Below are 27,639 nucleotides of genomic sequence, written 5' to 3' on the forward strand. Positions count from 1 at the left end.
CACAGGGTTAACAATAAAGCAAGGTGTATACAGCAATATACAGCATAGTAATGTTTGGATGAGTCCAACCAAAAGTAAAGCTTCAGTTTTCGATAGATGCTAAACCATGTTAAACCACCTATCAATTTCTGTGCAGAGTCAACCGGTCATATTTTTTTGCTGAATATGTACTTTCATGTATCATAGGACAAACTATTTAAAGGACAAGTTTGAGTTTTATGTAAAAAGTCCCCAACCCCCCAACCTAACCTACCTACCTACTCAAAACCATGCCCCCACCTACCGCCGCGCAGGTGACCACTTACATCTTTCTCTGATGGTAGGGGACCTCCCATCTTGTTTACATCCTTTGTTTAGATATCTACTCATCCCTTCCTTTGCCTGTGCAGTAACTTCCCAAAAAGTTGAACATTATTTTAGAAAAATCAAACATATATAAACATGCTACTGACCATTAAATAAAATATGATTTTTGTAGTCATTGTAAAATCCTATTCTTTGAGTTCATTGAGGGACACAGGACTCAGAAACATTTGGGTTATACTGTCCACAGGAGGATTTGAACACTTGCAAACAAAAAAAAAAGTGACTAGTCTGGTGTCACGGTACATTGATCCAGCACCTAGTATTACCTCTTGTTCGAGCTGCTTGGGTTCCTTCCAATTCACCCTGAACCCAGGTATATTAAGCCTTTGCACCTGTGGCTTAGTGTTTGAACAATGTGTCTCCACGCTGAAGCCTGACCCTCCTGTTCTCTGGCGTTTGCTATTTCTGAGTATTCCCTTTATTCTGTGTGGTTTGATCATGTGTTTGTTCTAAGCGTTTCCCTCTGGCTGTGTAGTTATATTCCCTTTGGTTTCTGTCCAGGGATCCCTTCATTTCCTGTTGCTGTGTGTGTGTCTCCTTCAGTATAGTCTCTGTGGGGTTTATTTACTAAAGCTAGAGAGGGCAAAATTAGTCACAAATCTGCAGAGAAACCAATCTTCTAACCTCAGCTTGTTTAATTAAGCTTTATCAATAAAGCCTGGACACTGATTGGTTTCTCTGCAGAATTGTGACTAATTTTGCCCTCTCTAGCTTTAGTAAATAAGCCCCTGTGTGTACCCAGTGTCTTTCCAGCATGCTATTTGATTTTACTGGGCCCACATGGGTGTGCTATGGCACTTTTCCACTGCAAGTACCGGCTCGGCTCTACTCGGCCCTGCTTGGCCCGGTTTGCTTTTCCACTGCTGGTACCGCATGGTACGGTGTTGGAACGGTTCGGTACGGTACGGTATGGTTTGCTTTTCCACTAAAGTAGTACTAAAGTTAAGTGGGTGGGATAACAACGGGGTGGGTGGGATTCTCTGACCAATCAGTGGCTAGTAGTGACTGAATGCAAAGGATTATGGGATATGGTATCGGGTATGGTACCTCTTGGAACCACAATCGAGGTGGTACTAAAGAGCCGCAATCTGGGGCTGCCTTGCAGCGCAACATCCACACCTCCAGTGGCTCTGGAGAAGACCAGGTGGCTCCTTAGACCCTGGGACTCAGGCACACCTCCTTAGCGTGTGCGGTCACACTGCTACCGCAGCTGTGAGGATCCATTCCTGGGTACACCTGGTGAGTTGTTCATTGGCCCACTAGATCTTGAGTTACAGTCCCTGGTGGTCTAACCCTCTGGTCGCGACACCTGGTAAGTGGCTAGCCTGGTATAGCCCCTTCCACTCCCAGCAATCTTCAGTTTTGTAACAAAGTAGTGCTGAGAGCAAGCTCAAAAAACAGAGAAATTTGTGTCCCTCAGTAATTCAGAGATATTTGGGATGTCCAATAGCCATTCAACTCAGGGTTAGGCAACGCCGCTGGGCAACACCACAAATAAAACATTAACAGGCCCACTAAAAAAACAACCGAAACCTAGGTGCTCCCTGCAGCTGCCTAAAAGACCCTACTTCCAAAGCTAGCATTAGATAAGGCCTGAACATCCAACTGGTAACAACTATTAGTACATGTGAACAAAAGACCAGATGGCCGCCTTGCAAATCTGGGAAACAGTTGCCTGATGCTAAAAAGCTAAGATGCGCTCACAGATCTATTAGAGTACGAACCCGATCCTTAAAACTACAAGCTTGAATGCTAATCTTTCTGAACCACCAAGAAATAGTGGAGTGTGAAGCTGGAAACAGTGGTTGTGAATTAGATTCAGATAGCACAAACTACATCCAGACAATGAAGGGAAATCTCCTTCTGATGTAATAAAGCATATGGAAGGATGGCAATAGAATGTCCTGGTTAATGTGAAAGGCTGAGTATTGAGTTGCATTAAGGGTCTGGATTGTAACTGTGCAAATGGGACTGCATCAAAGAAGTTTCCCCGTCAGCCTCATTAATCTCATGTAAAAGTGAGGATTCAGTCAACTCTTGAAAAGAAGAGTCTGGTAGTGGAGAGTTCCTGGGGAAGAAAAATGTAGGATAAGGTCCAGCTACTTTAACCGATGAGTTTGCTCCAATGCTGACTTCTAAAGGTTCAGGATACAACTGAACCTTTTTAGGGTTCGAACTGTTGTCACATAACATTGTCGGTCAACATTTGTGTCAACTGCTCTCTCAACAGAAGATCATCCAGATAATTTACAATGTGGATGCCCCAGGAATGTAACAAGGCAAACACAGGAGCTAGAACCATGGTGAACACGCAAAGTGTAGAAGTGAGGCTGAATGTTAAGGCCATAAACTGAAAGAGTTGTGGATTCACAGCAAAGCAATCGCCAATGTGCTGGAAAAATATGCTAGAATGTATCCTTGATGTATACAGAAACCAAAACCCCCCGAAGAATATTGAGGTCCTAATGATAACATATTGAGCCGTTTGGCTCCCTGAAGTCTTTCTACCACAGGAACTGGGGCAATAACCCTCAGATCCAGAATACGTGAAAGGGCTGTATGGAGGTCTGCTAACCTGTATCATGACACAGGAAGGTAGGAAGGCATGAATTGGGGAAAAAGGGGAGCTAGATTGGAACTCTAGTTTGTAGCCCTTGGAAACCACATCCCATATCCAGGCACTAAGATGCTGTCTCTCTCGATGTTTGCAAAAGCTAGTAGGTAAGCTAGAAAGTGGGGATGTTCCTTTATTCCAGAATTAACTTTTCTGTAGGTTGGGGGATTTATAGACCTAGGGTTTGTAGTGAACTGGGTTTGAGCCTTGGGCAGGAACTGGCAGGAGCCTTGGGTTTGGTGTTAGAGGTCGAAGCCTTTAAGTAATGAAAGGAATTCTTTTTATCCTAAGTATGGGGGTGAGTATATGCAGCTTCGGTTTCTTTTGTTGGGGTAACACTTTTTACAAACTGATTCACAGACAAACATTTTGGCTGAGGAGTTCTGTTCACTGATAGAAGACTTATTAGGAAAATAAAACTGGAGAAATCTAACAACTCATCTAAGTAGTAGTGTATTGCAGCCAGCATGACCTCTAAGTGCTTTATAAAAAGAGGGTCCGTGTGGATGGAAGCTGGATCCCTTTCTATGAGTTTAATTTATTTACCTAATGTTTGACAACTAACTTCATAGCCATGGCAAACTGAAATGAAGGCCTACCGGAAAATACAAGGCTTTTGAAAGAGTTTTCAAAAACATTTGAGAGATGCAAATATATTTAAAAGTTTTCAGAGTCACAGTCATTCTAGAAGCAGCGCCACAGCTCTAGACCTAGAAAGCACTCTGCTGCTACCTAACATGATACACAAAGGTCTGCATAGTGCCACAATGCAGAGCCCAGTGCCCAAAGGTCACATTCCAGGCAGGCACAGCAATCATCCAGTCCAGCAAGATCTGGGTATAGCGTCCAAAGCTAAGTCCTATTCAGAATATTGAGAATATTGCATAAAAAGACTAGCTCAAACAGTATGTTCAGGAAAAAAAATAAGCTTGAGAGCAATATAGAATGGCTGGCTAGTAAGAAAACGTTAAACTTTTCCCAGAGGAGGAAAGGCATCCATCCTCTTAGAAACTAGCAAAAAAAAAAAAAAAAAAATGAAGACATGCAGGGAGTGGAGGGGTTATACCAGGCTAGTTATTGTTTTTATGTTTGCCAGTGTCCAAATCCTACTGAATGTGGCTATATAAGTCAAATGTCTCTGAATCCTGCATCCCATAATAAACAAGAAAGAAAGACAGTATAATATTAAACAAATCTATACTTTTTTTTATGAAGCTTTGCATTTAAAATGCACAGACAAAAACAAACACAAGAACTTATGGGCTTAATGAGAGGAAACATTACTTGAACTTGTACTGTGTACATGGGAGCCTATAGGTAAATCAGCATTATCTCTAGAGAGCACTAGGTGGCACTAGTGCTATATTTTTTTGGACTAGTTTTGTTACTGTGTCTGCCAGTTGTATAATGACACAATGACATGGAAAAATATTTCAACTAATATACACTTTAGCAAGTAAGGCTGTATAATGATGTATTTGTATCCTTGTCTTATTTTACACACATTACCTATAGATTGATACGGGCACTGTGGTACAAAGGTAGTTCATATCCATAAATCCATTTAAAGAAGAGGGACACAAACACCTAATTATTTTGCTTTAAATTAAAAAAAAAAAATATTAATCCTTTTTATGAGAGAGACAATATTTTCTGTAAATTGATGGAAATGTATGTTCTTCCTCTGCTGGTAACAACTACAGATCATCCAGTCTAGCACTGGGTGGGAGATATGACTGCAGTGCAGTTTTGCTGGTGATAGGCATTTCAGCTCTATTGCCCTAATTCCTTTAATAAAAACTGCAGCATTAGCTGATGTGTAAGGTTCAACCATGTCTGTCTCCTTCACTTCACAGGAAGGCGATGAAGATTATAGACTAAATCTCAATACCTGCTAAGTTGACTTCCAGTTCCCAAGGGTCACTTCATCCTTACCCTGCTCAAAACATATGTCATTAGCTAACCATTAGGGAATGGTTTAAGAAGCATTTACACATCAAATACAAGGCAACAAAGCCAGCAGCTGCTCCCATAAAAGACTAGCATATAGAGGCACACCAAACACAGTAGGCAAGTTGTTATGTGAAAAGTTGACCATAGATCTCAGATAATGGTGAACATGCAGGCACATTCTGACTGTTTTGAATGAACTTTTGTTGGACAGATGCAGGTAGAGGACAAGTGTTTTAAAATGTCCTTTCCCCACATTTAAGGATAGTTAGCTTGTTCCCTATACATGAGGCTCTTTGATCCACATAAAATGGGCTGCATAAAGTTGTTTATGAACATCATCCACTACTGACAGTAATACAAAAGTAGATGTATGTGCAAACTGGCTGTCTAAAAGTCAGATCAGTCAGGAAAGCTCACAGCTTACAAATGCAAAGTCCAAAAGCACATCTGAAAAACGGGTTTTACCTGTTCATTTCAGCATCACAAACACAAAGTTTTATAGCTGGAGTGCAGGAATAAATGCGGAAATCATACATAGCTGATGTCACCTTGGACTGTGTATTTTGATAGGCCTATGCCAGGGATGGATCTAGCCTGGCTGATGTTGGGGGGGGGGGGGGGTGAGTGAGAGGTCAGCAGGGTAGTGTATAGGGCAGAGGATAAGGCTAGCAGTTTGTAAGACAGTGTACAGAGGCTGTAGGGCAGTATACAGGGGCTAGCAGGGCAGAGGACAATGGGCAGCAGGGCAGTGTACAAACGGAAGAAAAATAGGGTTCTGTTCCGTTCCAAAAAACGGAACAGAACTGAAAGGACGCAAATCGGATGTCAGCGGATGGTCATCCGCTGACATCCGCAATCCCATTGACATGCATTATGTCCGTATATCACCCGCAAACGAATGGGTGATATACGGACATACGGAGCGGCCGTGTGAAAGAGGCCAAACTGTTAGAAAATCGTATAGTCTAAAAAAAATCTTCCATTCTGCTCCTTTGAATTTTCTTGTCACTGCAGTCGAAAATGAACGTCGATTTGACGCACTAATGATTAGAAAATCTAATTTTACACTGAAAAATTCTGAACTAAATTACTACTTATGCGTACCCAGCTATAGTACATACATATGTGATTTCTCTTCAGTTGGAGGTTACTGGGTTGTCTTTAATTATGCTCTTTATTTAGTCTCACATATGGAATAGTTTTACAGATAAGTCTGTGTGTGCAGATAACCTTACGTCCTTTTTATCTTATCTTCTATGCATTTCAAAATATTCCAGGTATTGACATAATACAGACCTTTTTCAGCACAGCTGTTTTTTTGCATGGTCAGACTAGGCATTTTATCAGCAGAATATAGAGCAAATGACATCTTTAAATATATTAAGAAAGCTTCTTACCAGGAAAGAGATCAGTACATCTCATGAAAATTTCCCAATATATCAGGCCTAGTGCATACATGTCCACTTGTTTCAAAGCAGACTCGCAGTCCCTCAGATTCACTGCTCCTTCCAAGACTTCAGGAGCCATGTAACGGATTGTGCCAACCTGTAAATACACACCAGAGAAGTTTATGTACTAGATGAAAATTATTAGATTGAAATGTACTGAAGCTTTTTAAATACCTGAACAATATAAGACCATATTTAAGGATATCTAATAAATGTGATGGTACCACTGAAAAATGCTTCCTTTGTTTTCTTCCACACATAAAGAAAGTGAGCGCTGGTGAAACCAAATGTAGCAACAGCAGCTAGAACACAAAGGTGAATATATAACTTTCAGAAAGACATATAAACAAAAAGTGCAGCTAAAAAATCTGAAATGATAATGAGTGTCCAAATCAGTGCTATAACTAGTGATCGACCGATATCGTTTTTTTACCACCGATACTAAAATTTTGGTCATCGGGTAACGTTATCGGCCGATATCTGCTGATATTTTTTGCTTTTTTTTTAATGTCTACAGGTACTGTGGTGGAGGGATCTGGGGGTCTAAAAGACCCCAAACCCCTCCTCTGCACTTAAGCATTCAAAACGCCAAGTTTGGCTGTTTTGAATGCTGTAAATTTTTTTAATTAGGCGCCGCTAGTACCTGGAAGTGATGCCATGTCATGACATCACTTCCAGGTACGCGGCGGCGCCGAATTCAAAGAAATGGAGACCCGGGTCAGAGGGCGGCGGTGAAGGTAGGATTCCCAGGTCTCCCGGTGGGACGGGAGACCCGGCGAGCCGCAGAAGGCAGGAGGGGGGGGGGGGGAATGTCCTCTCCTGCTCCTTGGAATGACAGCCAAGTGGCTTCTCAGCCGTATCGGTTGTCATTACAAGACAGCTGACCGTCGGCTATGGACACCGGTACCGGGGTGATGCCTCTAGCTGCAGGCATCACACCGGTACAAGCACTTTCCCTGAAATATCGGCAATTTCAGTAAATAAAAAGCCGATTCCGATATATCGGAGAAAGTTCATATCGGCCCTCGATATATTGTGTTTGCCGATAATCAGTCGATCTCTAGCTATAACCAAATATAAATAAATGAGACCAATAGCCACATATCAAACTATAATGAGGCTAGTCCATTGGCTAAGGATCCAGTCAAAGAAAATGTAAGTCCTTGAAGAAGCGTGTCATTCAAACGCTATAGTGAATATGGGAGAAGATCTTCTTGTAATATAGGTTAAATGAAAAGCCACCAGTGCACTTCTTATATATAAAGTCAACTCAAATAGTCCCCATCCACCGTGCCTATGCACTCACCTGGGGCCTACACACTGGCGTCTTGGCCGCCGTGTGCTTATGCTGTAGGAACAGCGGTCTTCATATACTGTTTTGAACTCTGGGGGGTGATTTGAGTGGATCCGCCAGCTATCCTGTTCACCCTGTATAACAGTGGATGCGAAAGGGTTAAGGACACCAGGTTCTGACTGTGGGAATGATCCCGGGTGCGATAACAACAGTTCCTGTTGAATAGGACTCAAGGTGTATATACCCCAGACATCTGATGAGTGGAGGTGAGCACTATTTGAGTTGACTTTATATATAAGAAGTGCACTACTGGCTTTTCATTTAACCTATATAACAAGAAGATCTTCTCCCCATATTCATAACATTTGAATGACACGTTTCTTCAAGGATTTACATTTTCTTGACTGGATCCTTAGCAGATGGACAAGCCTCATTATAGTTTGATATGTGGCTATTGGTCTTGTTTATTTATATTTCGTTATAGCACTGATTTGGACACTCATCATTTTATATTTTTTAGCGCTGCACTTTTTGTTAACAAATCCTTTTTTTTCCTTGTTTTAACAAACCATCCCCAAAGTTCAAACTTCAAAACATAATTATAATTGTTGCAGAATAGCTTTTTTTGTGCTGCTTTGTTTGATTTTTTTTAATATCAGTGCACCATAGCCCATTGGCATAATACAGCAGGGATCCTCAAACTATGGACCTCCAGCTGTTGTGGAACTACACATCCCATGAGGCATTGTAAAATGTAGGTATAATTTTGAGGCATAATTGGAAGAATTGTGTCCTGCCATTCTTATAAGTAGCATGAAGAGCCTTAATAGGAAAGCAATACAAAAAAAAATAATACAAATCAGGCCCTTGTAACCTGAAAACAAAGGAGGGAAATGAGGATGAGAATGGGGTTATGATGATGGGAGCTGGGAAATGGGAAGGGTCAATGACAAAGAGGAAGGTGTCCTGTCCCCAAACTGTGGAAGGAACTAAATAAGAAAAGCAATCCGCAACTCCTTACTTGCTCTTAAAAATCTTTATCTTAATCCATATCTTTGACGGTCTTCAAAACCCTGCCCTTATACCTGAATCCTGGTCAATTCTGGCAGGCAAAGCTTTCAGTGAGGCAGCATCCCATAGTGATGAAGCAATAGAAATAAGTGGGAACAGGAGGTACCATCAAGCTCCGACACTACCTGGAAGTGTTGGATCTTTGTCTACCAAAATGGCCCAGGAGTCCACAGTATGGTTGAGAGACTGCACGTTATATGTGCAACAGAGGGTTTTTTTTTTTTTTTTTTTTTGTTATTTGTTGAAAGATTTTCTTAATATGCCTAGAATTTAGTATTACTGTTTTATCAAAAATACTGATTGACTTCAGCATCTGTCCAGTACCTCCCAATTTGGTTTTTGTTTCGGACCCGCTTTCTGATTGGCCAGGAGGAGGATCCGTGTGACAATAGCGAATTTTCATTCGCTATTGTCACACAAATGGGTGGACTAGGGCGCACGGCTCTGCGCCCCGGGTCCACCCTTTTCTAAAGCCTATTAGAGCCTCTGGCTCTAATTAGGTGATTCAGAAAAAAAAACAAAACAACATGAATAATACATCCCGGCCGGCGGGCCGGGTTCAGGACCCTGGCGGGCCATAGTTTGAGGACCCCTGACTTACAGTATAGTATGCACTCAATACTTGGTCAGGGCTCAGTTTGCATGAATTACTGCATCACTGAGGGGTGGCATGGAGGCGGTCATCCTGTGGCACTGCTGGGGTGTTATGGAAGCCCAGGTTGCTTTGATAGCTCCCTTCAGCTAAACTGCATTGTTGGGTCTGGTGTCTCTCATCTTCCTCTTGACAATACCCCACAGATTCTCTATGGGGTTTAGGTCAGGTTTGCTGGCCAATCAAGCACAGTGATACCATGATCAATAAACAAGGTATTGATACTTTTGCCATTGTGGGCAGGTGTCAAGTCCTGCTAGAAAATGAAATCAGCATCTCCATAAAGCTGGTCAGCAGAGGGAAGCACGAAGTGCTCCAGAATTTCCTGGTAGAGGGCTTTACTTACTTTGCACTTGATAAAACACAGTGAACCAACACCAGCAGATGACATGGCTCTGTGCTGAAGGGCGCTTGGAGTGGAGATGACAACCAACTCCATAGAGATTAATTGAATTTTCTCCAGCATATTGAAGCTTTGAGCTACAAAAGGTGTGAATGGGGCCTAACTGCCAGCAATTTGGCAAGGTTAGATTGTAAAGCTACAGATTATGTATGCCAGTTTTAAGCACAAAGTTTGTTCACATAATATAATTATCACAGCATTTATCAGCATTATTTACATGATGAAGAAGCCATAACAAAACAGGATACAGGTGTTTTTGTGCTTTTATTGATCCTTTATGACCATAAATGCTACACGGTCCATTTTAAAAATTAAACTTAGCTGCAATGAATGGGATTTCTACCTGAAATGTAGTTTAAAACTGTAAAAAATGTATATTCTTACCTCACTTATTGCTGCATTATCTTCATCACCTGGCCTCACCAGCCGGTTTCCTGTAAGTCGCATGGACAAGCCAAAGTCGCTGATAACACAAGTGCCATCGCTCTTCACTAGCACATTACGACTGTTCAGGTCACGGTGTGAAATAGCCGGTTTGTATAGATCTAGGTAAAAGCAGATTACAAAACCCAGTTCATGTCTGAGATTTTTCAAGTCTGTGTCTGTTAACTAAATGGATGTTTATTAGTATTCACATATAAATAGACATGATGTTATACATAGAGATATAAGATGCCATAGACAAATATTGATGTATTTTATGTAGGCTGCATACATTTTTTATACTTCTCATGTAGTTAAAACATGTCTAAATCCCAAAACAGAAATTAAGTATATTGCAACTTAACAGATGTAGTAGCTGCAATAATTTCCTTTTTTTTAGGCTTTTTTTTTTTATTTTCATCTGGTGATGTTTTAAAGTGGTTCTACTATCAAAATGTTTTTTTTTTTCTTTACCTTAGGCTTGGTTCACACTGGTGTGAATACAGACATTGCGTGTGATTTGCGCCACATTGCTGTGCAGATTGCATGCGATGTCTGTGCGATGTGAATTCGGCCATCAAGTTTGTATGGCTAAATTTGCATCACATTCAGACCAAAATGGTACAGGACCCTTTTTTTGGTCCGCACTGGAATTGGATCACATGGGTGTTCACACCCATGTGATCCGATTCCTGCACCATTTCACAGTTCACACTGCGAACTGCCTGCGAATGACATGGAATGCGGGAACCCGCACTGGAATCATGCTGGTTCTTGCATCGCACAAGTGCGAACCTTCACATTTACCCACTGAAGTAAACCGTCTCAGATGATACACAGATGATACACAGAGATGAAACAAATCCTCCTACATAGGTTCTACTTGTTTGTTTGCAGTCTTCCCCTGTCTACAAGCCTTCAAAATTTTATTTTTGTAATAAAATCATTATACATCTGTGAGGAGTACAGAAGAGGGGGTGGAGAGCTGAAGATACAGCTCTTATTAACTGTGTGAGAGCTAATTGGAGGAAAGGAACACACCTCCCCTCCACATAGGCAGAGGAACGAAGGATCATGCAGAGCTACTGTATATTCTGAATGGACAAGTTGTGTGCCTATCTCCCTCCTCAACACAAAGCTTATTTCATGTGTCAGAAAACATCTCAAAAGTGACTCATGCTGATAACAGAGGAATGAAGCACCAGAGAGAAACGACACTTAGAGCTTTGGAGAGAGATAATTAAAGAGGAAGTAAACCCTCCTCTGTAACTTGTACCTATAGGTAAGCCTATGATAAGGCTTACCTATAGGTACTGTAAATATCTCCTAAACATGCACCGTTTAGGAGATATTTACCTTAGATGCATCCAGTGACGTCACTGGCGCATGCGCTCTGAAGGAACGGCCGCTCGTGCCGTTCCTTCAGAGCCCCGTGCCGTGACTGTCGGCTCCCGCGCACGTGCGTGGGAGTGACGTTACCGTGGCTCTGGCCAATCAGATGGCCGGATGCCGCGATCCAGCTAAGCGGGCGGCACGGCGGGGGCTCGTTCTAAGGTAAGTATTTCATAATGAGCTAGTATGCAATGCATACTAGCTCATTATGTGTTTCTCTTGCAGGGTGAAAAAGAAAGAAAAAAAAAAAAAAAGAGTTTACAACCTCTTTAAACAGTGCAGATGTATGTCCTTAGTTCAAATTTCATGACTGGGGTTTACAGCCACTTTAATGTATTCCCTGCATTTAAGGTAAAAAACCTTCCAATACATTTCCCATCCCCGCCCACCCTCATCCCTAAACACTGAGTCTTCTCGGGCTCCAGCGGTGTCCCGGCTGCAGTGCCGCTGCTCTCTCTTCCTGGTCTCTCAGTTAAATCCTATAAGGAGGGAGCTGGGGATGTATTCAAGCCGGGCTGTGTGTGTCTATAACACACACCCCGGCTTGGGAGCGCTCCCGCGCAGGTGCCCCCATAGCACACGGATTTTTAAGGAGGCATCCGAAGGAAGAAGGAGGAGTGGACAGTGCTGCCAGGGGACTTCATATGAGGAGGTACTGTAGGACCAGTTTAAGATGCAGCAGAAGATTTAGATGGACTTGACTAACAAAACTAAGCAGAGGCTAAAACCTTTTAAGCAGTTACAGCAATAGTTTTCTTTTTTCATTTTGAAATAAAGGTCTTACATAAATGAATAAACTCTGAGCATGGTAAGCATCCCTGTCAGTAGTAAATGGTTTGTCCAAACCCGCTAACTGACACTTTTGTTGTATGGCTTGATCTGTTCAAGGAAATTGAAAAATACAGCCTGGATTGTAATGTGAAAATAAAGGAAAAAGCATTAAAAAAGAAAATAAATGCAGCCACCACATCTAAGGATTGGTAAGCGGAAATATAGTAAGTTGGTTTGGATTTAATATCACTTTCAATCCTATCATGAAATAAAAGCCAGATTTTTATAAAGGATTTGAAGCAGTATTAAACCCAAAACCAAAAATGTAATATATTGAAGGTTACCAATCATTAGATGTGGTGGCTGCATTTGTTTTCTTTTTTTAGGCTTTCCCCCCTCTGCTTTAACATGATGATCTGGCTTCCTGTATTAGAGTGCCCCCAATCTGGATGAAGGAGCACAGAGGGCACCTTTGGACAGCAGCATTGTCAGTCTGGTAGTGAGGGAGTGTTTGATGTACTAGCAGATTTACATACACTAAGAAATTGGAGCCAAATCCCAGTTTGCACTTTATAATCACTTGAAAGAAGGTAATTCCCATGCCTCTTTTTGGAACTTCCAATCAGTGTCACCAAGGCTCAACAAACTGTTCCATCTTAGCTTTATGTCCACATGGTAAGTGGCATCAATGATTATGGCTGTATGTTTGATCATTTTTAAGGTGTTTTCCCATTTTGATATTTATTGCTTTTATTCTTACCAGATGGCTCCCTTATGGTGGCATTTCTTTCCCTTTACTTTTACTCACAAACTATAGACTAATTACGTTTGTGACCACAGTGTGCCATTGGCTTTGCAGCATACATGCACTCTACATAACTGATACCTTCTAGACTCTACTGGAGGTAAAATCTATTATTGCTATGTTTGCCCCTCTATATTCTTTGCCATCTGCACCCCCCCCCCCCCCCATAATGCTGACCCTGTATTGTTCTCCCTATTTTACAGAACTTTAAATATAAATTGCTATGACATGATAACAAAAACACATTTTTCCAGTCTTCTAAAAGTGAGTTATCAGTACTATACCTCCTCGAAGCAGCTCAGTATGTAGGTATGCCAATCCTCTGGTTACGGAGTGTGCCAAGCGGCAGGAGTTGAGCCAGTCATTGGTGTGCACACTTAAGTATTTGCAAAGGGATCCCTGTGGGTATAAACAACTATCATTAAATGAACATTTCTTAAATCAGCATGAATGCAGCTTCAGCAATCATCATCTTACCACACCATAAAATATAATACCTACTGAGGTTAAAAAGAAACCTAGAAAGCATAATACATTATAGTGGAGCATCAGTCAAACTGTTTAATGCACAAATACACATACTGTATAGATGAACAATGTTACCTGCCAAATCATTTTATTTTATTCTATTCAGCCACTTACCCCTCTGCTCGCTGCCCTCTGCCCTTCCAGCAGTCTAAGTAAACACTTCCTTTTCTGTCCCAGAGTATGTGAAACATGCTGCTAAGACAGCAACTTTCAAACAAGCAAGAACAGGCTCATCCTTTGTATTGATGCCAATGAACAGTTGTTTCCCATGTACTCTATGTTGTAGTGTTAGCACTGCCGGTATATTGGTTGTGTGTTGTCATGATTTCCCATTTGATGCCCTTGTTTTGACATTGCTCTGTTGTTTATGTATGTATATTGCCCATTTGCTGCCCACACAATGTCACAGTTGTTCAATTTTTGCCTGTGTATTATCATGATTATCACCATTTATTGTCAATGCATTGTCCCATTTGCCCATTTGTTGCCCATGTACTGTCACAGTTTCCATCTTTTGCCCAGGTATTGTCATGATTTTATAAACTATAGCACACATATAGTCATGGTTGTCTGTTTTTTGCCCATTAATTGGCACAATTGCTCCTTTGGTGCATATGTATTGTCAAAACTGCCCACTTGTTGCCTATGGATTATCACAATTGCCTGTTTATTTATATATTGTCACGATTGCCCATCTATTACCCATGTTTAGTGCCCTATACATTAACTTTGCATCCCATAAAATATCATGATTGCTTATTTGTTGCTCAAGAATTGTTAGAACACTATATTTTAGGCCAATGTATTTTCTCCATTGTTTTTGCAAGGACTTCATTACTGTGATGCAACAACCCAGATGCTGGTACAATATTGTTGATATGCCTTTATGTTATCTTTGTTTGTGAGTATGAATTTGCACTTACTTTTAATAAAGCCGTTCTATTTTGAGGTAATACGCTAGGCTGGTGTGCCCTCTGTTTTTTCTTGTTATTACTCTTGTTAACTACTATAATGTGATCCATAACAGTTGTCCTTACCTATTGAAGTGTATTTTGTGTATATCGCTATTAATACTGTCTCATATGTGTTAACCATCTCCCGACCACCCGCCGCCTATTTACTGCGGCAAGGTGGCTCTCCTGCGCAAACAGTCATAGGTCTACGTCGGTCACGCGCAGGAAGCTAGGGGGCGAGCGTGCTCCGCCGTTGGCGCGCTCTCTCCCCCACTCATCAGTGGGGAAGCTGATCCATGTCTCAGGCGGCTGCGATTGCCGCATGACACCCGCGATCGTTCCCCGCTGAGAGAGAGAACTGTTGTAAACAAAGCTGACTGTTCTTCTCCCTGGAATGGTCATAGAGCTCATGTGATCCTTCTATATAGAATCACAGGTCTCTATGGTCATTTCAGAAGCCACGCACCCCCACAGTTAGAATCACTCCCCTAGGCTCACATTTAACCCCTTGATCACCCACAGGGGTTAACTCCTTCCCTGCCAGTGTCATTATTACAGTAACAGTGCATATTTTTAGCACTGATTACTGTAGTAATGTCACTGGTACCCCCAAAAGTGTCAAAAATGTCAGTTAGGGGTCCGATCTGTCTTACCAAAAATATGTAGCAGAAAAATTGGCCTAAAATGTTCAAAAATTTTGATTTTTAAATTTTTTTGGGGGAATGTTATATAGCAGAAAGTGAAAAATATTGTTTTTTTTTTTCAAAATTGTCGCTCTTTTTTTGTTTATACCGCAAAAAATAAAAATCGCACAGGTGATCAAATACCACCAAAAGAAAGCTCTATTTGTGGGAAAAAAATTATGTAAGTTTCGCTTGGGTACAGCATCGTATAACCGCGCAATTGTCCGTTAAAGTAACGCAGTGCCGAATCACAAAATAGGGCCTGGTCATTAAGCAGCAAAATCCTCCGGGGCAAAAGTGGTTAAAGTAATGCAGTGCCGAATCACAAAATAGGGCTTGGTCATTAAAGTGGAGTTCCACCCTAAAATTACACTTCTGTCCATCTTCTTGTGCCAGGTCACCTTAAAAAGAAATGGATAATCACATTTTTTTTAATTTTTACTTACCTTGGATTAGAAGAAAATATACTTACCTTACTTCCTCTTCCTCCCCTCGGCGGCCGCGGCGATTCGTCACTTCCTGGCTTGCAATGATTCCTGGGAGCTGAACGCCATCGCTCCCAGGAATCAATGCGCCTGCACCGGCCCCGACGTCAGTTCCGGTGCAGGTGCGTCATACCTTGCTAAACAGCTTCTGGGCATGCCCAGAAGCTGTGCAGGAATGACGCTGCAGCCCCGGAAGTGACGGCGGGGCTGGTGCAGTGCATCGTGGGACCGAAGAGGACGGAAGAGGACGCAGAAGAGGATCGCGCTGCCCACACCTGAGATGGCAGCGCTGGACAATACATTTTCAAGGTAAGTATTTCTTCTTGCAGGTAAGTGCAACCCGGGACAGTTCAGAGGCTATCCATTGTGGAATGTACTAGCCCTGACTGTCCGGGGGGTATTTTTATGTCATTTTTTTTTTTTTAGGTGGAACTCCGCTTTAAGGGGGCAAATCCTTCCAGTCTTAAAGTGGTTACTATCTATGCAAACAGCTGTTTTTTGTGATCACGCATTCTATGTATTACACTATAAATGTCAACTTTCATATAAAAGATTGAACAAGAAAAAAAGGCCCGCTCGCATGGGCCACTCTTTTTACATAGAGAATAGGATAACATAAATGCGCACATGAAATTGGTAGGGAAAATACATTATGGTGTGTTTATTGTTTGTTTTCATGATGAGTTTAGATTGTCTCTCAATAAAGGTTTAAAACTGCCTCTGTGGGACAAGAGTTATTTTGTATAGTATAATTGGTTATAAGGAATCAATGAAACAAACTCTGAAAATAATTAGTGTAAAGGGGAATTAATTATGCAAGCTTGACTGAGCTGTGCCACTGCCTCATTGCACATTGGCTTTTTCTCCCTTTTGTACAGTGCTGCAGAATATCTTGACACTGTATAAAAACAAGGACAATACTGTGAATGTCACCCGCTGAAAAGAGGGTTCACAATGAAACAGCTCTGTCACACACTGCTCTATAGTGCATTGGAGGTGGTCTTGCTCACTGGAATGCCAAGGAGCACCAAGGAAACACGGCAAGAGAAAAGTAGAAATACTTGACTGCATTCTAGTTTGGGCAGAATGCCATATATCTAGCCAGTCCTTTTAGAAAACACATTTACGTGATTCCATACAAACGGCTTGTTCTGACTACAGTAAAAGCACAGAATTACTACAGTATATAGTACTGTTGTCATTTTCAGCCAATTTTATTTTTTTTTTTTTACAAAATACATTACCGAAGGCTGCACAGATATGAGGCATGCTACCACACAACCCAGCTGAGATTATATATCAATAAAGGGCACTATTTAGCATATATCCAGCCTCCAGAGGTCAGATTAGTACCATTTTAATAAATAAGCTGTGTTGAGTGCTGACTGTAAATTCAGCCTCACAAGGTGCTTATCCAGCTATGTATTTAAAATAGTGCTGGAGATGGATTTTTTCTTAGAACCATGTGTCTTTATGTGGACACCCATAAAGGCACACATAAGGACTGCCTAGATTCTGTATGAAGTTTTGGACTGTGGGGATAGATTCTCTAAGACCTGTGTTGAACACAAGGCCCGCAGACCAATTCAGGCCCTCCAGGCCATTTTATGGGGCCCTTGCACCTCTCCTCCGGTTGCGGCACCCTCTTCGTATCCGCCCCCACCTTGTTTTAGCAGTCAGAATGGGAGAGGAGGCCACACCTCCCCTGCCAGATCCTGCATGTCTCTGTTCAGCTGTGGAGAGGCTCATTGCCCCCCTTCCCCTGTCTCAGCAATCAGCAGCAGAAAGGAAAAAAGAACTGCTCCTACAGATCCTGCACTGCTCTGTGCAGCCGCATCAACCCCTTGTCTCTGCCTACCCTGGTGGCAGCATTGACTAGATTCCAGACGTCCTCTGGCCCTCCTCTAGACCCTGTACAGTCTGGTTCCCAGCTCTGCTTCTACCCGGCAGTAGCACAAGGTAAGGGGGTGCACTGTGATGTAAGGGAGGGTGGGGGGACTCTTGACTTCTGATAGTGGGGGGTGGGGGGGCTCTTGACATCTGATGTAAGATAAAGTGGAGTGCTGTGAGGACCTACTTAAAATTATGAGAATAATACCATTCTATGCCAGTTAAAACAGAGGGTCGCACACTACTGGTATTATCCCAAAAAAGTTTATTGGAGACTGCTCAGGCAGAACACAACCATGTTCTGTATGAGCAGTCTCCAATAAAGTTTCTTGTGGATGATACCAGAAGTGTGTGACCCTCCTTTTCAGACTTGCATCATCTGCTACAGGAGTGTAAGTGTGTAAGTGGGCTCCATGCTGGTCTGTACCCGCCCATCACAGCTTTAGGCTCCATTCAGACCGGAGTGTAGTGCAGCGACAGCTGCTGCAATATTTTATTTTTTTTTCTGTGGAGCATTTTTGGAGCGGCACCATTTATGTGAATGGGCCTCCCTCTGCTCAGAAAATGCTCCAAAGAAGCCTATGTACAAATCTTGGCACAGAGCCAGGAGCGTTTGGCGTTGCGATTTTTACCACAATTTTAGCACATTTTGTTTCGTTCGACAATCGCAGCAAAATTTCTCTGCGTTTGGGGTGCCATTAGGAAATAATGGCATCGCAAACAAGTCTTGCATTTTGCCCCGATTCTGGAATCAGGGGCAGAATCTCGGGGATTCCACCCATGATTCATATCACCTAGGTGTGAACAGAGCCTAAGTCTTAAGTTATTAATAAAACCAGTAACAATCGAATGTAGGGGCAATAATTTATTATGATAAATTACAGATACATTTATATAGTCTTATAGATATAACTGGCCCTTTAAAGGCAACCATATTGCTGATGCGGCCGGCAATGAAACTGAGTTTGACACCCCTGCTCTAAGACCTCTGCCACCATTTCTTTTACTTTAACAAAAGACATGCATGTCATAAGGGGGTATCAGCAGAGGGTTACAGCATAGTGTACACTTCCATTCTACACTGCTAGGGGTGGTTCTACTTCAAAGCAGGCTAAGAACTGTGGAACCACTAGAAGCGAATCACAGAGGTGCCTGGTGGTCCTACAACTATAGACATTCCCGGAGCTTGAAGGAAACGATAAGCATAAAGCATACATGACAGGGTGGAAGGAAAACCAGGCAGTAGGGGGTTAAATTAGTTATTGGGATATGAGAGGTCAGGAACTTACCTTATTGGCAGAGAAGAAGAGGTGATGGGGAGGAGTAGGAGAGAGAGTGTTGGAGGGGAGGAGTGAAGGGGCTTCACTTGTAGAATGGAGATCATAGGAGAAACGTCCCTCCTGCCCACCCTGGTGATGTTATTTTCTGTTGTTCTTCTAGGGAGGTTGGACGTTGGTGGTTGGGGTCCTTGACAAGGGTCCAAAACATAAAGTCAAACAATAAAATGGTGGGACCCATCTCAGGTATGGAGTCCTATGGTTGGTCTGGTTCAGTCTAAACCGACCGGGTAGTGTAAGGTAGTAGGGGGTCTGTGGTCAGTTAGGATAGTCCTCGAGGCGGTGTTTTGGTGGCTGGGGACAGAATCTAACTTAATGGTACCACAGATTCCAAAGTTGCGGGAGATGGTATCGTCAAGGATCTGCAATCGTTCTTTGATCTGGATTGGTTTGACTGTTTTATATTATTTATGGTTTTGTTTAATAAAAGGCCAAACCAGCCATTTAATCCCAATGCTGAGTTACTGTTGGCATTTAAAGGTAAAGGGGGGTGGTGTTGGGCCCTGATCCAGGTAATATGGTTAAACAGGTAGGATCTGAACTGTCCTAGTCATGGCCTGAGCAACATAGCTGGCCCTGAACAGATTTAATTCTGCCCAATCATTCATCAAACTGGATTGTCAAAAGGTTTTCTCTAAAAAATGTACAGTATATAAATCATAATGCATGAGAGTACCACAACACTACCTGCATGGACTTTGCACGTTCTTTCTGTGCTTGCGTGGGCTTCCTCTGGGCATTCTGCTTTCCGCCCACGCTCCAAAGACATGCTGGTATGTTATTGTGTATGTTTGTATACATGTGAGTTAGGGACCTTGAACTGTAAGTTCCTTGAGAGCTGGGACTGATGGTAATGTACAGGATGTGTAAAGTGCTGCATAAATAATAACACTGTATTAATACCTGTAATAAAATAAATTATTTTATGCTTATCCTGCACCTGCACAGAAAATACAGAGGCTTTTCTTAGCCCCCATTCACACTACCGCGACGCTACTTTGCACCGCGACCTCCGAGGTCGCGGTGCGAGCAGCGCGCCGCGACCTCGGAGCGGCCGCCACGGACTTCATAACATTGAAGTCTATGGCGGTCGCCTCCTGGTCGCCCCAAAGAAGCTCCGGACCCTTTTTCTAGGTCGGAGCGACTTGTGTCGCTCCTATTAGAACGGGTCCGTAGCTTCCCTATGGGAGGCGACCTGCGGCGACCTGTGAGGCGACCAGGTCGCCTCACAGGTCGCCCTAGTGTGAACCGGCACTTAAGGCTGCATTCACATGTCAGCGTTTGGATCGCTTCTTTGGAGCGTATTGCGTCCCGCGATTTTGTTTGCGCGATGTTGCCGCGATTCGGCAGGCGGAAATCGCGGCAACATCGCTCGGCGTTTGGGGGGCTATTGCAAATCAACGGGCAACGCTAGGCGTCCCGCGATTTGCAATAATCTCCGGATCGCGGGCGGAACTGCGGCGGTTCTGCCCGCGATCCAAACGCTGACATGTGAATGCAGCCTTAAGGGCAACTTAACTCAAAAAGTTAAAAATGCAACATATACTGCTATTTCAAAAACACATTAGCTGCCAAAATATTTACTATTGATGCACATACTTTTACAACAGCAGGGCTGGGCGGATCACATAAGACTTCAGAGTAAGGAATGTGAAAACAAATGTCAGAACAGTCTGTACTTCTGTAGACTCCATGATATAGCTCTACTTCCTAACAGCTCTTTGAGATATTAACGAATATAAACTAAGTGGTGAAGTGGGGCACTATTCCCCCCACTAATATTGACGATGGGGCAATATTCCTCCCACTGACACCAATGATGGAGCACTACTCCTCCCAATGACGCCAACGTTAGTGCACTATTCCTACTATTGACACCAACGATGGAGCACTATTCCTCCAACTGACACCAACAATAGGGCACTATTTCTTCCACTGACACAGGTTAACAAATTAACCTTTTTGGTTCGGATGGTGTTAAGTGAGTGTGGCGGCAACCAGGTGAGAAGTACAAAGACAAGTGTGTCTTGCCTACAGTCAAGCATGGTGGTGGGAGTGTCATGGTCCAGGGCTGCATGAGTGCTACCAGCACTGGGGAGCTACAGTTCATTGAGAGAACCATGAATGCAAACATGTACTGTGAGATACTGAAGCACAGCATGATCCCCTCCCTTCGGAGACTGGGCCGCAGGGCAGTATTCCAACATAATAAAGACCACAAACACACCTCAAAGACGACCACTGCCTTGCTAAAGAAGCTGAGGGTAAAGCTGATGAACTGGCCAAGCATGTCTCCAGACCTAAACCCTATTGAGCATCTGTGGGGCGTCCTCAAATAGAAGGAGTGCAAAGTCTCTAACATCCACCAGCTCCGTGATGTCATCATGGAGGAGTGGAAGAGGACTCCAGTGGCAACCTGTGAAGCTCTGGTGAACTCCATGCCCAAGAGGGTTAAGGTTGTGATGGAAAATAATGGTGTGCCACACAAAATATTGACACTTTGGACCCAGTCTGGACATTTCCACCTAGGGGTGTACTCACTTTTGTTGCCAGTGGTTTAGGCATTAATATCTGTGTGTTGAGTTATTTTGAGGGGACAGCACATTTACATTGTTATACAAGCTGTACACTTGCTACTTTACATTGTAGCAAAGTGTCATCTCTTCAGTGTTGTGACATGAAAAAATAAAATAAAATATTTAAAAAAATGTGAGGGGTGTACTCATTTTGTGAGAAACTGTATATAAAAGCAAGAGAATGAATGACCATCAAACTTGTCTCATTCTCAGTGCATTAGTGGCCAACCTGTTATATAGTGGTTAACTTGCTGACAACACCAGGGCTACACTTTATATTCAGCATCTCTATTGTATTGAAACATTGTCAGAGACAAATGTTTTGGTGTAGAAGATAGGCACATACTTTGGACATACAACAGGAGATGGACAGACTGCAGACCTATTGCCAGAGATTGTGAGAGACTGCAGAAATTTTCTTTGACTAATCAAAGATTGTGGACATGCTACATGAGACTGTATGGCGGCTGTTAATCATGAGAATTTGATCTATCCTATCGATCGACATTTCATGAGTAGGTTTATTGGTATATTTTCGCTCGATCAGCGCTACAGCCAATCAGTTGCAGCACTGATCACTGTATTTTGACGGTGGGGGAATCACACTGTCAGAATACAATGACACTGTGGGCAGAAGTGGTAGCTGCAAATACAGTGAAGAAGTTTAACCACTTAAGCCCCAGCCCTATTTCGGACACTTTTTGTTTACAAGTTAAAAGCAGTATTTTTTCCTAGAAAACTACTTAGAACCCCCAAACATTATGTATATTTTTTTAGCAAAGACTCTGGAGAATAAAATGTCGGTCATTGCAAAACTTTTTGTCAAGCGGTATTTGCGCAGCGGTCTTTAAAACGCCATTTTTTTGGGAAAAAAATGAAAAATCACATTTCACTGCATTTAAAAAATACTAAACAGTAAAGTTAGCCCATTTTTTTTGTATATTGTGAAAGTTGATGTCACGCCGAGTAAATAGATACCCAACATGTTATGGTTTAAAATTGCGCCCCCCCCGTGGGATGGCGACAAACTACGGTCAATAGAGATCTCAATCTGCAACGCTTTAAATTTATTTAACGGTTACCATTTTAGAGGTAGAGTGTAGCTCTTTTTTTTAAATTATTGCGCACGCTCTGGCGATCGCGGCGATACCTCACATGTGGGGTTTGAACAGCGATTTCATTCGCGGCTCGACTTGGGTATACGTTTTTTTTTGTGCGCGAGCTAACGGTGACGGGGCGGCTAAATTTTTTTTTTTTCCTATTTATTTTTTATTTTTTTTAAACTTTATTACAGGTTTTTTAAAAAAAAAAAAATCTGATCACTTTTATTGCTGTCACAAGCAATGAAAACATCCCTTGTGACAGCAATATGTGTGACAGGTACACTTTATGGAGGGATCGAGGGTCTAAAAGACCCTAGACCCCTCCACTACACTTCCCTGTATGCAAAACGACGAAAACGGCATTTTTGCATACAGCCGTTTTTTAAATTTGCCGCCTTTTGCAGCACAGTAACCCGGAAGTGACGTCATGGACGCCGCCTCCGGGTTACGTCATCGGAGCCCCGATCGATGCCGTTTCCGGCATTCATCGGGACTCCATCCAGCCGGTGGGACGGGAGCCCCGGGCAAAGCCACGGAAGGCGGCGGGAGGGGGGGGACGTCCCCTCCCGCCCCCCCCGGGTAACGATCGAGCGGCTCCCGAGCCGCATCGGTCATTACCGACGGAAAGCCGACCGTCGGCTTCAAACCACGGTACCGGGATGATGTCTCTAACTAGAGGCATCATCCCGGTATAAACCCGCAAAGTGTACCAACGTATCGGTATGATGATATGTGGTAAGTGGTTAAGCATGCATGGGATAGGCATAAGGCTATCCTTCATATAAGATAGGGCCAGGGGCTATTCATAGGATTCAGATATATTGGGCAGACTAGATGGGCCAAATGGTTCTTATCTGCCGACACATTCTATGTTTCTATGTTCCCCATCCATATCAAATGTGTGGATGGGAAAATCTGTTTAGTTTTTTTCGTTCAGCTGGCTGATGAAAAATTTATATAAGGAAAAGGGATACCACAACTTTTCCTTTTTTTTTTATTTTTAAAAATCGAATGCAATAATTTAAAAAAGGAATGAACGGTTTAGAACAATATAAACATTTTTGATTTATGTATAAAGATCCAAATGTCTAACTACAAAGAGAGGCAGTTAAAGAGGGAAATTGAACTTAGATTCCAAAGTGGACTGTCTTTTCCTTGAGAAATACAGTAAATGCTTTTAAATTTGAGCCTCCCATGGCCTTTATAAAATGTACTGTTCCCACATTTGATGTCCCCCACAGCTCCTCTTACGAGCCATGCATGTACTGTTAATGAACCTTTGTGGAGGGAGCACAGCATGGGTAGCTGTCCCATGATGACATGGAACATCCACCACTCACACTCTTAGGATGAAAAGTTGCTGCAGGTCAGCTCAGACAGCATTTCAGCCATAAAGCTGCAACCCCATGTGTTATAAAAATAGCAAATTTCTGCTGCTGAGCAGCATATAGCTTGTTGAGCACCAAGATTTTAGAGGAAATTCTGAAATGAGATAATATAAAAAATCTATGGAGGTCATCTTTGTAAAAGATTAATTTATCCTTCAGCTTTTTACACAATGGATCAACACTGACCTTATTTCAGCTATTGCAAATGGTATATTTGTATAGAGGCCTGTTTTATAGATGTGTGCAGTACACTGCGATTAATATATACTAAACATTTGAATATTAGTTTATTAACTAAACATAGGAAGTACTTTTAAATCTCCTAAATTAACATTTAAGGGGGTTTTCCAGGAAAATTTGGAATTCCCTACTTGCCCTTTCTATCTGCACCCTTTAAAAAACAACGGGACCTTCACTGATGGCCAACAATTTGAGGACACTTGACCATACCACCTATATCATCATTTTTTTGCATATTCCATTTCAAAACCATGGGCATTAATTTGGAGTTTGCCGCACATTGCAGTTAGGAAAAGCTCTGCTCCTCTGTGAAGGTTTCCACAAGATTTTGGAATGTGCCTGTGGAAATTTACACCCATTCAGCCAAAATGACATTTTGTAAAGTCAGGTAGTGATTTTGGACTCGATGCACTTAGCATTCCAAATCATCCCAAAGATGATCAATAGTATTGAAGTCATGGCTATGTGCAGGCACCTCAAGTTTCTGCACACCAAACTCCTCAAAGCATGTCTTTATAGACCTGGCTTTTTGTAGGTGAACTCAATCATTTAGAGGTGTTCATATACAGTGCCTTGCGAAAGTATTCGGCCCCCTTGAACTTTGCGACCTTTTGCCACATTTCAGGCTTCAAACATAAAGATATAAAACTGTAATTTTTTGTGAAGAATCAACAAGTGGGACACAATCATGAAGTGGAACAAAATTTATTGGATATTTCAAACTTTTTTAACAAATAAAAAACTGAAAAATTGGGCGTGCAAAATTATTCAGCCCCTTAAGTTAATACTTTGTAGCGCCACCTTTTGCTGCGATTACAACTGTAAGTCGCTTGGGGTATGTCTCTATCAGTTTTGCACATCGAGAGACTGAAATTTTTGCCCATTCCTCCTTGCAAAACAGCTCAAGCTCATTGAGGTTGGATGGAGAGCGTTTGTGAACAGCAGTTTTCAGTTCTTTCCACAGATTCTCGATTGGATTCAGGTCTGGACTTTGAATTGGCCATTCTAACACCTGGATATGTTTATTTGTGAACCATTCCATTGTAGATTTTGCTTTATGTTTTGGATCATTGTCTTGTTGGAAGACAAATCTCCGTCCCAGTCTCAGGTCTTTTGCAGACTCCATCAGGTTTTCTTCCAGAATGGTCCTGTATTTGGCTCCATCCATCTTCCCATCAATTTTAACCATCTTCCCTGTCCCTGCTGAAGAAAAGCAGACCCAAACCATGATGCTGCCACCACCATGTTTGACAGTGGGGATGGGGTGTTCAGGGTGATGAGCTGTGTTGCTTTTACGCCAAACATAACGTTTTGCATTGTTGCCAAAAAGTTTGATTTTGGTTTCATCTGACCAGAGCACCTTCTTCCACATGTTTGGTGTGTCTCCCAGGTGGCTTGTGGCAAACTTTAAACAACACTTTTTATGGATATCTTTAAGAAATGGCTTTCTTCTTGCCACTCTTCCATAAAGGCCAGATTTGTGCAGTATACGACTGATTGTTGTCCTATGGACAGAGTCTCCCACCTCAGCTGTAGATCTCTGCCGTTCATCCAGAGTGATCATGGGCGTCTTGGCTGCATCTCTGATCAGTCTTCTCCTTGTATGAGCTGAAAGTTTAGAGGGACGGCCAGGTCTTCGTAGATTTGCAGTGGTCTGATACTCCTTCCATTTCAATATTATCGCTTGCACAGTGCTCCTTGGGATGTTTAAAGCTTGGAAAATCTTTTTGTATCCAAATCCGGCTTTAAACTTCTCCACAACAGTATCTCGAACCTGCCTGGTGTGTTCCTTGTTCTTCATGATGCTCTCTGCACTTTAAACGGACCTCTGAGACTATCACAGTGCAGGTGCATTTATATGGAGACTTGATTACACACAGGTGGATTCTATTTATCATCATTAGTCATTTAGGTCAACATTGGATCATTCAGAGATCCTCACTGAACGTCTGGAGAGAGTTTGCTGCACTGAAAGTAAAGGGGCTGAATAATTTTGCATGCCCAATTTTTCAGTTTTTTATTTGTTAAAAAAGTTTGAAATATCCAATAAATTTTGTTCCCCTTCATGATTGTGTCTTACTTGTTGTTGATTCTTCACACAAAATTACAGTTTTATATCTTTATGTTTGAAGCCTGAAATGTGGCAAAAGGTCGCAAAGTTCAAGGGAGCCGAATACTTTCGCAAGGCACTGAACTTTTGCCATATAGTGTAAATCAGTAGTAGTGTTTCTCAATAAATACTAATTTGCCTTTGATGTATTTGTACAGTACTACATGTCTCCAGGAGGGTGCATCTAAAATACAGTGGCGGAGCTAGAGGGCTAGCTGGGGTGGCAATTGACACCCCAGAAGACATCCTTGCCACCCCTGTTGCCACCCCGCTCGCTTATGCTCATAACATTAGCTGAACGAGCTGTGCAGCAAGTTCTCTGTGACTGTGTGCAGGGGCGGACTGACCATTCGTGCGGTGCGGCGTCAGAGGGGGGGCCCCATAAGAGGCTCAGCAGTCTGTCCCTGGAGGTGCCCACATAGCTCGCACTGTAGAATGGAGGACATCTGTGCTCCAATAATGCAGTGAAGAATGGATCCTTGCCGGCAGTGGATGCGGCTATAGGAGAGGAGTCAGGTGCTGGCCGGGATCATGGTGCTTTAATGGAGCTGTGGGGATGATAATAGTGACAGGCGCTCCGGCCACCTCTCCTCCCTGAAGAATTCAGCTGAGGGGCGGGGCCACACATCCATGCCGTGGGGGACAGCCAGGAGATCGTCGGGGGATGCTGCAGACTGAGACAGAGTGCAGAGAGTGGAAGAGGACAAGAGGTCTCGGAGGAGCCAGCCACCCACCCATCCCCCAACCACCCTGACCTGTGTGCAGAGCCAGAGCAGCAGCAGGTCAGACAGTGTAAAACTTTTTTTGTCACTGGCAGGAATTGGGGTGTTCGAAGTTGACTGAAAACAGAGATGCAAATGCATGTCTAATGCTTCCAGGACTTCAACTTTTTTTTTTTTTTACAGACACTTAGATTTACACTGGTGCGATGGAAGACATTGCATGTGATTCGCACCACACTGCTGTGCAAATCACATGCGATGTCTTTGCAATGCGAATTCAGCCATACAGATTGTACAGATTGCATGGCTGAATTTGCATTGCATTTGGACCAAAGTCATGCAAGACCCTTTCTTGGTCTGCCCCAGAATCAGATCGCGTGGGTGTTCACACCTATGCAATTCCATTCCTGCCTGAACTGACAGTTTGCACTG

At 42.6% G+C, this 27,639-nt stretch overlaps 1 protein-coding gene across 2 annotated transcripts in view; it reads right to left on the reverse strand.

Annotated features, from left to right (window-relative positions):
- BMPR2 (bone morphogenetic protein receptor type 2) overlaps nt 1-27,639 on the reverse strand; it is a 300,991-nt gene that overhangs the window by 24,340 nt on the left and 249,012 nt on the right. For both annotated transcript variants that reach the window (XM_082260862.1, XM_082260861.1), the window contains exons 7-9: nt 13,477-13,591; nt 10,186-10,346; nt 6,331-6,478 (exon numbers count right to left, since the gene is read on the reverse strand). In XM_082260862.1, the coding sequence (XP_082116988.1) occupies nt 6,331-6,478; nt 10,186-10,346; nt 13,477-13,591 (424 nt within the window). The remainder of the gene's footprint in view (nt 1-6,330; nt 6,479-10,185; nt 10,347-13,476; nt 13,592-27,639) is intronic.

Source organism: Pelophylax lessonae (assembly GCF_965119305.1).
Source record: "Pelophylax lessonae genome assembly, chromosome: 6".
NCBI lineage: Eukaryota > Metazoa > Chordata > Amphibia > Anura > Ranidae > Pelophylax > Pelophylax lessonae.